Source organism: Labrus mixtus, unplaced genomic scaffold, assembly GCF_963584025.1.
Source record: "Labrus mixtus unplaced genomic scaffold, fLabMix1.1 SCAFFOLD_91, whole genome shotgun sequence".
NCBI classification, from domain to species: Eukaryota; Metazoa; Chordata; class Actinopteri; order Labriformes; family Labridae; genus Labrus; species Labrus mixtus.
The window spans coordinates 113,769-126,062 of record NW_026870348.1 but is presented as its reverse complement, the minus strand read 5'-3'; the positions used below and the strand labels follow the sequence as shown (position 1 = coordinate 126,062).

At 45.2% G+C, this 12,294-nt stretch overlaps 2 protein-coding genes across 5 annotated transcripts in view; both read left to right on the top strand.

The window, feature by feature from the left end:
• LOC132970502 (tyrosine-protein phosphatase non-receptor type 7-like) overlaps window positions 1–3,326 on the top strand; it is a 15,205-nt gene extending 11,879 nt beyond the window's left edge. For all 4 annotated transcript variants that reach the window (XM_061034447.1, XM_061034446.1, XM_061034449.1 and 1 more), the window contains 6 exons: window positions 1–83; window positions 157–333; window positions 718–914; window positions 2,038–2,151; window positions 2,253–2,337; window positions 2,667–3,326. The exon at window positions 1–83 is cut by the window's left edge and continues 55 nt beyond it. In XM_061034447.1, coding sequence (XP_060890430.1) covers window positions 1–83; window positions 157–333; window positions 718–914; window positions 2,038–2,151; window positions 2,253–2,337; window positions 2,667–2,789 — 779 coding nt within the window. In that variant the 3' untranslated portion in view covers window positions 2,790–3,326. The remainder of the gene's footprint in view (window positions 84–156; window positions 334–717; window positions 915–2,037; window positions 2,152–2,252; window positions 2,338–2,666) is intronic.
• Window positions 3,327–4,261: 935 nt separating this feature from the next.
• Window positions 4,262–11,590, top strand: LOC132970501 (ADP-ribosylation factor-like protein 8A). Its single transcript, XM_061034445.1, has 7 exons — window positions 4,262–4,672; window positions 5,489–5,569; window positions 7,356–7,429; window positions 7,970–8,063; window positions 8,808–8,875; window positions 8,994–9,064; window positions 9,557–11,590. Exons 1-7 carry the CDS (start codon window positions 4,550–4,552, stop codon window positions 9,607–9,609), a joined length of 564 nt encoding a protein of 187 aa, XP_060890428.1. The 5' UTR covers window positions 4,262–4,549; the 3' UTR covers window positions 9,610–11,590.
• The last annotated feature ends 704 nt before the right edge of the window (window positions 11,591–12,294 follow it).

The window sequence follows — 12,294 nt, the reverse complement described above, 5'->3', positions numbered from 1 at the left end:
CTGTCGGGGACTTCTGGGACATGGTGTGGCAGGAGAGGAGCAGCATCATCGTCATGGTTACCAGACTCAAGGAGAACAACGAGGTGAGGAGGACTGTCCCTCTTCTCCTTAGCTCCTTTTTGACTGCAGATGCTGAACTCCTCTGTTTCATTTCAGAAATGTGAGCTGTACTGGCCACAGCCGAGGGAGAGGAGGAGGAGGAGGAGGTTGAAGGAGGAGGAAGAAGATGAGGAGGAGGAGGGGGGGAACACCAGTCAATTTGGGAGATTTGTCCTGAGAGTGACCGACAGCCGAGAGAAAGATGGGTTCACTGTCACTGACATGGAGATCCAGGTACAGAAAATGTACTTCAGTATATTTTTACACGCACAGCTATATTATTATGAGAGTTTAATGATTCTGCTGCCTTCTTTATCCTCTCCACTATATTTATTTACTTAATTTACTAATAATTTCAAATTAAAAACAAACTAAATCGAAGTTTGAGTTCTAAGCGATCGCTGTAATCCAGAGTATAAAACCAATTATTCAGATATGAGCCAATGTGCACGATCAGTATTTTTTCTTTGGGTACTTAAAGCAGCAATATTTAGTCATTTAGTTCGGTGCACTTTGGCGCCCACCAAAGGTCTCTGAGTGCAACTGCACTGTCGTAAAATACGTGCGTGTGTGTGTGTGTGTGTGTGTGTGTGTGTGTGTGTCTGTCTGTGTTTGCAGCTGTGTGCAGAACGTCGTCACGTCAGACACTACTGGTTCACCTCTTGGCCTGACCACCACATCCCACAATGCACCGCTCCTCTGCTGAGACTGGTGGAGGAGGTGGAGATATACAGAAAGTCTCTCCTCCCTCCACCCAGCTCTCAGCCAATCACAGACGACGTCCCAGGCCCTGGACCAATCATCGTGCACTGCAGGTTGGTTAATAATAAACATTCATGTCTTTGCTTCCTTTAGATTCATGGAGGATTGTTGGAGTTGTTAAGTTTCTTAAGTTTATGATGAAATGTTCCTCCTCATTCGGTTTATTCTCTCAGTAAAAAAAAAGTTTATGATCTTAATCTTTAGTGTCAGTCTTCTTCAACACAGCATGATGTTCATTTAGTAAATCATAGACCAGAAAGATGGGAGGAGTCAAGGCGGGGCTACCTGGGATTGACAAGGTTGCTACACTGGGAACCTGAATTACGACTTGTTCAGGGGGGTATTCTGCCTTCACTTGAGAGACACATGAGGAGACTAGATGCCCCCATAACCGAAATAATAACCCCAAGGCTGAAAACATTTAGAGTGTGTGTTCCCCACCTCTCTCCTCTACCTGCTCCTCTTAATCCCCCTCCTGCTCAGGTGTGCTGCAGGCTGAGGGAGGAGAGAGAGGAGGGAGGAGGGAGGAGAGAGAGGAGGGAGGAGGAGGGAGGTGAGAGGAGAGAGGAGGGAGGAGGGAGGAGGGAGGAGGGAGGAGAGAGGAGGGAGGAGGAGGGAGGGAGGAGAGAGGGAGGGAGGAGAGAGGGAGGAGGGAGGAGAGAGGAGGGAGGAGGGAGGAGGGAGGAGAGAGGGAGGAGGGAGAAGGGAGGAGGGAGAGAGGAGGGAGGAGAGAGGAGGGAGGAGAGAGGAGGGAGGAGGGAGGAGGGAGGAGAGAGGAGAGAGGAGGGAGGAGGAGGGAGGGAGGAGAGAGGGAGGAGGGAGGGAGGAGAGAGGGAGGAGGGAGGAGAGAGGAGGGAGGAGGGAGGAGGGAGGAGAGAGGGAGGAGGGAGAAGGGAGGAGGGAGAGAGGAGGGAGGAGAGAGGAGGGAGGAGAGAGGAGGGAGGAGGGAGGAGGGAGGAGAGAGGGAGGAGGGAGAGAGGAGGGAGGAGGGAGGAGAGAGGGAGGAGAGAGGGAGGAGGGAGGAGGGAGGAGGGAGGAGAGAGGGAGGAGGGAGGAGGGAGGATGGAGGGAGGACCAGAGAGGGAGACAACAGGGCCTCACATACAATCTATCTTTTTGTAAAGTCAGTGCTCTTGATGGTAAAAAGAAGTGACTGTGTGCTCGTCCTCCTCTCAGTGCAGGGATCGGGAGGACGGGCTGTTTTATCGTCAGCAGTATCGGCTGTCAGCAGCTCAGAGACACGGGTCAGGTGGACATCCTGGAGACGGTGTGTCAGCTCCGACTCGACAGGTGCGTCATAACAATCCCCTCTTCTCTCTCTCTCAGTTGTGTAAAAGCATTTTTTCCACATTTTTAATCTTTAACTGCTCAACCCCCCCCGTCCTGTGCAGGGGTGGTATGATCCAGACCACAGAGCAGTACCAGTTCCTGTACTCCACACTGGCCCAGTACAGCTCCCAGCTCCAACACAAACAGGTAAAGGTGCACTGCAGGTTAAATAAACTGGACCTTTGACGTGTTAGTTAGTCTGAAACCTTGTCCAGACCTGGTTCAGACAGGTTTAAATAAAGTTGGTAGGGGGGTTTGTCGTGGGTAGGTCAGTAATCCCAGAGGGGGAATCAGATGGTACAGCCCTCCTCTGACATCAGTACATTTACATAACTTTTAAAAAAGTGGATTTACTCTGTTGGTCCAACTGGATCTGTACACACGTTAGTCCGACTGGGATCAAACCGAACAGCACAAAAGCGTAGCTCCAGACTCTGTTTGAGAAAAAATATAACTCAGTTTTCTCTTTTCACCAGGAGCAGAACCAAACCCAGAACCAGCCCATCACACTGCCACAGAACCATCAGAGTCCAGAGGAACCGGTCAGCCTTCAGCTGCAGAACCTTCAGCTGGACGACACGCAGAGACAGAAGAACTGAGACCACGCAGATCCTGGAGAACCAGCAAAGCCCAGTACGGAGCTAAAGAAACCTGTGAGGCATCAGAACCAGCAGCATGTAAAAAAGAATATTAACAGGACCAGGAAGACAGAACCAAGTGGTACGAACGACAGCAAACAGACACCAGCAGTCAAACCCAGAGATCTGATGGACTTACAGACGGAGGATTTGGAGAACCAGCAGGGTGAGAAGTTTAAAAAACACAAAATGACAGAATAACGGGGTCTTTGGGTCCGAGAGGAAAACCAACACATCAGAAACCAAGAGAACCGAAGCAGAAGATCCAAACATGGGGGAAACAAAACCAGAGGATGTTTTTGGTATATTTACTTAAAGAAAAAGAAGAATTGTTTCAGCTTGAATGTTTTAAATCGTTTGGATGAACTGATCCTTTAAAGTCTGCAGACGGGTCAGTCATCAGGAGAGAGTGAGGTGTTCAGGTTTTTATTTAAAAGATGTGTTAAAGGACGTTAATGAGGCTGCAGCTCTTATTATGAATAAACCTGCTGAATGTTGTTTCTTCTGTCATTTTTTAAAATCTTTTTTTTCTTTTATATTTATTATTAACATCTTCTGTATCTTTTAAAACGTAGACTGTATGAAACACAGATGAACTGATGAACGTTGGCACCACAAACGTTACCTGCCTCCAGATCAGAATAGAAAAATTCAACTGCAGTAGCCAGTTTCAACCTGTAGAGGGCAGTCACTAATTATATTTCTAACAATATGTCGAATTTTAATACATTTCATTGAACTCAAATGTTGAGATTTGGACCTTAATTGATCAACAACACTACTTAATACTCACATACAGAGGTTTTCAGATGAAAAAGGGGTCAAAGGGTCAAAGGTCAAAGGTATCTTTATTGTCGCCACAGGGAAATTCATTTGCAGCCAGAGACGTACAATACATAAACAACACTAACTAAACAATCCAACCAACATTAGGTGCATTATACATAAAACATGAAAGCCCAGCAGAGATGCTCCAGCATCCAGATAAACGTGATAAAAGTTAAAGTGCAGTGTGCAATGAGCAAGACATTAAAATTCAGCATGTCTGGGAGTTTAATGAATAATAATAATAATACTTTATTTATTATTATTTTGTGAGTACCATGTGTTTACGACAGATGGCAGTGTTTTATTATTACATTTGTATTTGCCTCTGTGTGTGTGTTTCGTCTTTGCTCTTTTTCTTCCGCTTCCTCCAGCCACCCCGCCCAAACAGGAAGAAGAACTCAAACATCCGGTCACATATTAAACAACATTTTAAAAAACAAACCGAAATAAAATATAAATGTAGATGTGAAAGTCAAAGACTGTTAAACATTACAGCATTTTACCTCTTAAAAATAGTATTCGTGTTAATCTTGATTATTTATTTTACGTAAAGTAGTCCCTTTCGTGTTTTATTTTGAAAGGCTGATCCGGATGTGGTTTGATGTTATGATGTCGGACTTGACGGTCGTTAAAAATCAAAAGGCGTAGCTAGTAAACATCAGAGAAAGCCGAAAACACACAGCGGACATTAACGCCAGGAAACGCCGACTTATTGAGTATTCATCTCGGTTCTTACACAGTCTACCGGTGACGCCGTTTCCCGGTTACCGTCCGTGGTTGTCATAGTGACTGTCAGCCTCCAAATTAAAAAAAAAAGACAACCGGGGCGTTAGCCAGCTAGCTAGCTAGCACAGCCACCTAGCCGTTAGCAGCATTAGCATCAGACGACGAAGATGATAGCGCTAATCAACAAACTGCTGGACTGGTTCAAGGCGCTGTTCTGGAAGGAGGAGATGGAGCTGACCCTGGTGGGGCTGCAGTACTCCGGGAAGACCACCTTCGTCAACGTGATAGCGGTGAGCTTCATGTGCTAGCTGTCAGTTAGCATCATCCATTGTTACCCTGCGGTGATGAGGTCAGCTGTTAGCTCCGGGAGGAACCAGTCGATGTGATTCAACACATGTTGAAGCTGTAATGACTGTTAGCTGAATCCTCACTCTGATTAACACACAGAGGGGAACATACATGAAGTAGAGCAGCTTTCACAGGTGGATGTTCAGACCCTCCTCAGCAGGTGTGTGGAGGCCTGTTCGTGTTAACAACATGTTCACAACCTAATTAAGGTCAAAATATTCGGTTCAGAGGTCACGTGACGGAGCGGATCATTATGTAAACAAGAAATTCATGTTAAAAATGTAGTTTATTCAAAATCTGTATTATTATTCCTCCTTTTACCCTCCATCCTGTGGACATGCACTGATGGAGAGATGTCAGAGTGAGGGGGCTGCCCTCAGCTGGGGCCTTGCTCATGGGCAGTGCTCAGGAAGTGGACTGGCACCTCTCCAGCTACCAGACCAACTTCCACACTTCCGTACGGGGACTTTATTCCCAAACCAAGTCCCTACAGACCACCCCAATATGTAGTTTTACTAAAACTGTGTTATTATACCTCCTTTCCCCCTGAAACAAATCAAGGTTTCAGTCTTTATTGGGACTTAAAAAGGTACATTAGTTGTGCAGACAGAAGATTCTGTGTTCAACACATTATGATATCAATTTAATGTTAAAAAGACAGAATATGTAAATATACAAATGTCTAAACAGTGTGTAAGTATCACACAGCATCTGTGTGTGTGTGTGTGTGTAAACTTGTGTTTTTGTGTGTTTTTTAGTCCGGACAGTTCAGCGAAGACATGATTCCAACAGTCGGGTTCAACATGAGGAAGATCACTAAAGGCAACGTCACCATCAAGGTTGGTAGTTTGATTCCCTGCTTGTTCCAGATCTGCTTATAAAATGTATTTCATCACAGAGGAAGCAGCTGAATGTTTGGCAGCACTTTGAGGCCAATACAAATTTACCCAACAAGATAATAAGGTGTATTAAATCCTATTTTTTTTAAAAATGAGTCATTCTAGTTTATGAAATCTTTTTTAAAGCTCCTATACGCTGAATTACAACTCTGAATTTAAAACCCTCCTGCCCTCATTGGTTCTTCAAATGCTTCGTATTCCTTAAATCATTAAAACCTCTTGTGAAAAGTTAATTAGGTCTACAACGATTTTATGCACTTATAAAGGTTTTTAAGATTCTCTGTCTGCCCTGGGGACAGCACATATCCTCCTCGGCCCCTCTTCCATGTGGAGTCCCCCAAGGCTCCATACTGGGTCCTTTCCTATTCTCTTCGTATAAGCTTCCCCAGGGGTCCATTCTTACAAAGTACGGAGTGTCTTTTCATTTCAGTGCCGATGACACGCTGCTTAACGTGCCCTTGAAAATTAAATCCACTAACCCCTCGGGCCCACTGGTAGATTGAAAGATGTTACAGCCTGGATGGCGTTGGATTTTCTCAAGCTCAATGAGAGCAAGATAGAGGTCATTCTTTTTGGGCCCAGTGGAGGTGGTAAAGATGCAGGTATGGACCTCTCCCCCCTCAAATCCTTCCTCAAACCCTCCGTAAAAAAATCTGGAGGTCATAATGGACAAATAGCTTAAAATGGACTAGCAGATAAACTCGGTCCTGAGATCTAACTTTTATCAACTCTGTCTTATATCAAAGATTAAGTCCTTTTGATCTGTACTTGATTTTGAGAAGGTTGTCCACGCTTTTATTACCACACGTCTTGATTATTATTGTTCAAAACGCTGCAGCTCGTCTATTAACTGGTGAACTCAAACATGAGCACATCTCTTCACCGGCTCCCTGTGTGTTTAAGAATTGATTTTAAGATTTTATTACTGACTTATAAATCTTTAAACAGGCTGGCTCCTTCCCATCTCGCTGACCTTTCAAAACCACTTCTTTCATCACAGACATTCAGATCAACAGATCAGATGCTTCTGACTGGCCCAAGGTCGAGGGTGAGGTCACCGAGCCTTTTCAGGAGCGGCGCCAAAGCTCTGGAACGCAATTTTAATGTTTTTATATCCATTTTTATGCTCTAAGGCTCTGCGTCCACATGCCGGTTTTTTGGGGGGCAGAAGAGCGCTGGATGTGCCCTCTGCTGTGTTTTGATGAAGCGTTGTGCGTTGCACTTCCCTCCCGTCTCTATGACAACAGTCTGTTGACAACGGCCGCTGTATGGCCGACACGCTTTTTACTGAATGTTTTATATTTGAGATTGTTTTTTTCCCTTCACTACGAATATCAAACGGAGGATGTTTGTCCCCCTACTGCTCGGATCAGACACGGAGGAAGGACCCGACCAATCTACTACGTGATTGGTTGGTTAAAAAGAGCGCTGGTGACGTGACCAGCGCCTTTCTGATAAATTAAACGATTTTTAACTTGAGAGCTCGGAGCGGCCCAAACTAAGGCAGAGCGCTCGTAAAAAGACGCTGGGTTCTGACCATTTTCTGTAACCGGCAGCCTGCTGCTGCAAACGCTCTCTCCTCATTGGGAACAATAGAAAAAAAAAAGACGAAGGTGGACACAGGCCCTAAGATATCCATGTTTAAATAACATCAGTATATGCACTGACAGCCGTTTACACACCAGAGTTTACTGAACTGAACTTTGACCTCTCTCTCTGTCTGCAGTTGTGGGACATCGGCGGTCAGCCTCGGTTCAGGAGCATGTGGGAGCGTTACTGTCGAGGAGTCAGCGCTATTGTGTAAGTCCTTTATTCATAAACTGTGGTGATCGCCCCCCTAAACGGGTCGCAGGGTCAAAACATGAAGGAGGCCTCAGAGGAATTAATGAGCCGAGAGAGAGGAAAGTCACGCTAGTTTGTCCTCCAGTCATCGCTCTGCGTTTAGAGGAGAGGTAGAGAGATATTTAAAGATTCCTGTTTTTAGGAGTTTGTTTGAATCATGCTGTGAAGAAATCTTTACATCTTCAGAGAGAAGTCTAACTCAGTCCTGCTGTGTCGTTTTACCCCAGTCATCCTGGTGAGAGCATGTAGGTCACTTTAATGGAACAGAGAGCAGCGACGTGTAGTTTGCATGTTCAGTTTGAATGTAGTAAAATGATCCTGATAGGCTCTGCCAGCTTCTCCTCCAGCCCAGATGTCCAGTTCATGCGACAGAGCGTGATGCATGTAGAGGAAGTCTGTGTCTATATTTGAAATGCAGCATGAAAGGAAACAAGATGATTTACTGATAAAAGGTTTAAAATGTTAAGCACAGCTCATTTCCTCTCCTTTCCTCTGCAGCTACATGGTGGACGCAGCCGACCCTGAGAAGATCGAAGCCTCCAAGAACGAACTCCACAACCTCCTGGACAAACCGCAGCTGCAGGGAATTCCTGTAAGAACCAGACTGATCCAGAGTAGAGAGCGACTAACACGACTGAGCTCACTCATCCAAATAATACCAGCTGAACTGCAGCAAACCTGCCAAACACAGAATAATCAGATTTTATAAATCCTATCAACAACTCATGAGGGGCGAGTGAAAACAGAGAAAATGCACCTGAAATAAAACTCACACAAACAAAGTGAACACAGTTAACCCCCTGAGAGTTACATCAGACTTTGACCCTTTCCTGTAAAGTCGGTCACGTGCGAGTCTCTGAGGATCAAACCACAAATCTGATATTGCCTCCTTGCTTCCCCCGAGAACATTTCATGTTCATGTCACCTTTAAACTCTTTAAAAACACCAGAAGAAGAACAGCTCGTGTTTCAGCGCTCAATAACATTTCAGTTTCTTTTAGTCTGAAGTTACTGTCACAGAGATTATTTGCACTTTTTCAGCCTTCCTTCTATCATCAGAGTTTGGTTTAAATCATTTCTGTGTCTCTTGGTTGCCGGTCAGCAGCACTGTCATGTGGTGTAGTTGTTGGCCAGTAAAAACTACAGACTATTTAATACATCCCAAACTATGAGTGCAGAGGAGGCCATAGATGAGGCCACAGATGTCGTCTATACATTTTTATTTTTTTTGTTCTGTAACTTTTAGAAACCCCCCCCCCCCCCCCGCCCTCTGGTTTAGACAGCTGTTGTGTTCTGTGATGTGATCAGCTGATGTGTGTTCACCTGTGTGTCTGCAGGTTTTGGTTCTGGGCAACAAGAGGGACCTACCAGGAGCCCTGGATGAGAAGGAGCTCATAGAGAGGATGTAAGTCGATGCTACAGATAATTTATTTCAGATCTTTCTGTGATTGTTATTTTTCCTCCTTTTTATTAAAATCTGACGGCTGAACGTTTGAAGTTAACCTCTCTGTGTTCTTCATCAGGAACCTGTCGGCCATCCAGGACAGAGAGATCTGCTGCTACTCCATCTCCTGCAAGGAGAAAGACAACATCGGTATGACACACACACACACACACACACACACACACACACACACACACACACACACACACACACACACACACACACACACACACACACACACACACGTTCACTCTTTTCCCTCTGTCTGTGCTGATGATCCCACTCTCTTTCTCTCTCTCTCCCCCCCTCTCTCTCTCTCTCTCTCCCCCCCTCTCTCTCTCTCCCTCTCTCCCCCCCTCTGTCTCTCTCTCTCTCTCTCCCTCTCTCTCCCCCCTCTCTCTCTCTCTCTCTCTATCTTTCCCCCCCTCCCCCCCTCTCTCTCTCTCCCTCTCTCCCCCCCTCTGTCTCTCTCTCTCTCTCTCTCTCTCTCTCTCTCTCCCCCCCTCTCTCTCTCTCTCTCTCTATCTTTCCCCCCCTCTCTCTGTCTCTCTCTCTCCCTCTCCATCTCTCTCTGTCTCTCTCTCCCTCTCCATCTCTCTCTCTGTGTCTCTCTCTCTCTCCCCCCCCTCTCTCTCTCTGCAGACATCACTCTTCAGTGGTTGATTCAACACTCCCGGACTAAGAGGAGTTCCTGAGAGACAGACACGCCCCCCAAGCAGAACAGGCCACACCCACCTGTACTTAAACACACTCGCTCTTTGATCAAACCCCTCCCATCCCGCACCATCATCTCCCCCATCCTTAAAATATACCCCCCCCCCCCCCCCCCCCGAGACGCACTGACGGCTGTTCTTTAGTTTTTTTATTCTCGTGAAGTATCGAACTAAAGCAGCGCCTCCTGATGAACGCCACGCTTTAACCACGACAATGACATCACTGCGTAAACATGAATATCGCTCTTCTTCTGGGATCGTCTCCATGAACAACATTTTAAACAGACCAGCTGACGCGTCTCGTCTTAATCCTCTGATCTTTGATTTGAGAGGATGAATCTCGGCCGCGTTGGCGTGTTACGGAGGGGGCGTGTCTGACTCCGTGCTCGCCGTAGTTTTGAGTGAACCAGCGCTCACAAAGCACACAAACCCAAAGTTACCTGCTGCATTTCACCCAAATGACACAACATGAATGTTTTGATAACATCCTGAGCACCAAGTATCGGATCATTTCTTGTTTTGAATCATCAGAAAGTTGCACGCAGACTCCGGCATTATGGACGGCGTGCAGGATTCTCTCGCCTCCTGCACACCTAAAGCTTCGGTACTTTTCGATGCCATCGATTATTAGAATAAGAGATCGCATCGCTTAAAAAAAACAAGAGGTGACAAAAAGGAACATCAGCCTCCATTAGCACCGTGCTAGCTGCTTCCTGCTTCATGTGCAAGAGGTGAGCTGTGATTGGTTAGATTCCTGTGTGCTGCAGACGCAAAGTTTTGCTTTTGAATGCAGATTTTGTTATAAAATGAAAACGGAGAATTGAGACTCGGTAAATAAGACCAGCAGTCGTGTGAGCGTTTGATACTGAACGGAGCCGCGGCGTCAGTGCGTCTTACGGATCCACAGAGCGACCTCTGAAGCTAACGGTTCATCAAACTGTCGGCCATCTTGACTTTTAAGCCTCACCAGAACCTGTAGAAAACAGGAAGTTAGCCTGTTAGCTTGAGCCTGTTCTGTGGATCTCTTCCTTTAATATATTTCCCATGATCCTCCTCTCCTCTCATTTTACGCCTGTAACCACATATTTGCCTTCATAGCTTCCTGTCCCTCCTTCTCGTCCTCTGTTGGATTCTGTTTTTCCCGCTCTACCTCCACATTTCCATCCGACCCATCCCTCGATTATTTCACATTTCTATAATCCTGAGAAGCTCCTCCCCCTCCCTCGTCTCTTGTGAAATGCTTGTCCCCCTCCGTGTTCCCTCTTTCCTCACTCCCTCCCTTCCTTCCTTCCTTCCCTCCTTCCCTCCTTCCTTTTCTTATTTTTGGATGTAACCTTCTTCCCTCTCCGCCAAGCCCCGCCCCTCGTCGTCTCTCTCTCTCTCCCGCCGAGCGAGGCGTTAAAAACCTTTTTATTGCACTGTTGATTTTGGTTTTGTAAGATATTACTGATGAGAATAATGTTAATAATCTTCTTATTGTAAGCTGGTGTGTCCAGATTTAAGGAAGTGGTACTCTAACTGGAGAAGTGTTTTTGTTTCTGTTCATATCTCTGTAATAAGCTTTTTATTTCTTAAATGTTTTATATTGTTATTTTTTATTGTTGTTTTTTTGACTTCATAAGTCTTCTCTGGAGGCGAGTCGGCGGCGTCCGCTCTGAGACGTCTGCTGATTGGACCAGGGGGTGATCAGACGAAATGACTCAAACCAAATGTTTATGATTTCAGAGTTTGCATCCTCTTACTTTGCAGCGAAACACGTTTTGACTTTCATCTCAGTTTCCTTTGATTGAAAGAGAAAACCCCGACATGTCTTAGAATAATCTCAGTGATCTGTCTTTGGGACGTCCCTCCTCACGATATCTGAGCGTAGAAATCGTCCACATCATGTTTTTAACTACTACTAAATGGTAAATTAAATATGGATGTCTATTGCTGCCAATGTTGAAATAAAATGATTCAAACAAATTCACATATTTTGGACGTTTACAGCTTTCTTTGGGTTGAGGTGGAGATGCATCTTTAGTGCCGATAACGATACCGATGTTTCCAACAACTATTCAGCCGATTCCGATGATTTTCATTCTTTCAGTGTAAGACTCCTTCAACATCGACATTTTCTCCCACATTTGAAAACAAAAAGATGTGATGATGTCTGTCGGTTACTGCTCTGTCCAACATCCTCTAATGTGTCGTACATTCCCACCCTGACAAACGTTTGATTTCATCTCCGATGAAAATTAAATGCATGTAGCTTCAATTCAAATTCAAATAACTTTATTTATCTGTTAGGAACTTCATTTGTGTAAAAGAGCATCAGTGCGCACACATACAAGTGGCTCTATTAAAAGCATGATAAATAGGTCATAAATAACCTGCCTGATGACATCACCACCACATCTTCTCTGATTGGTCTGAAGCCGCCCAATAACAGAGCGAACTACACTTTTAAAAAAACAAAATTAAAAAAATGTTTAATTAAAATTCAAAGTTCAGTTTGAGGCTCAAATTATTCACTTTAGTGTTTAAAATTTTCTGTTAGTTTTTTATTCTGCTTTTCTACATCTGTGGGGGCTTCAGACCTCCTCCCCCCCCATGACACTACTGTCTGGAGCAGCATGAGGCCTCTGAGACTTTTAGTTTTATATTCACTGAATGAACACAAAGTGT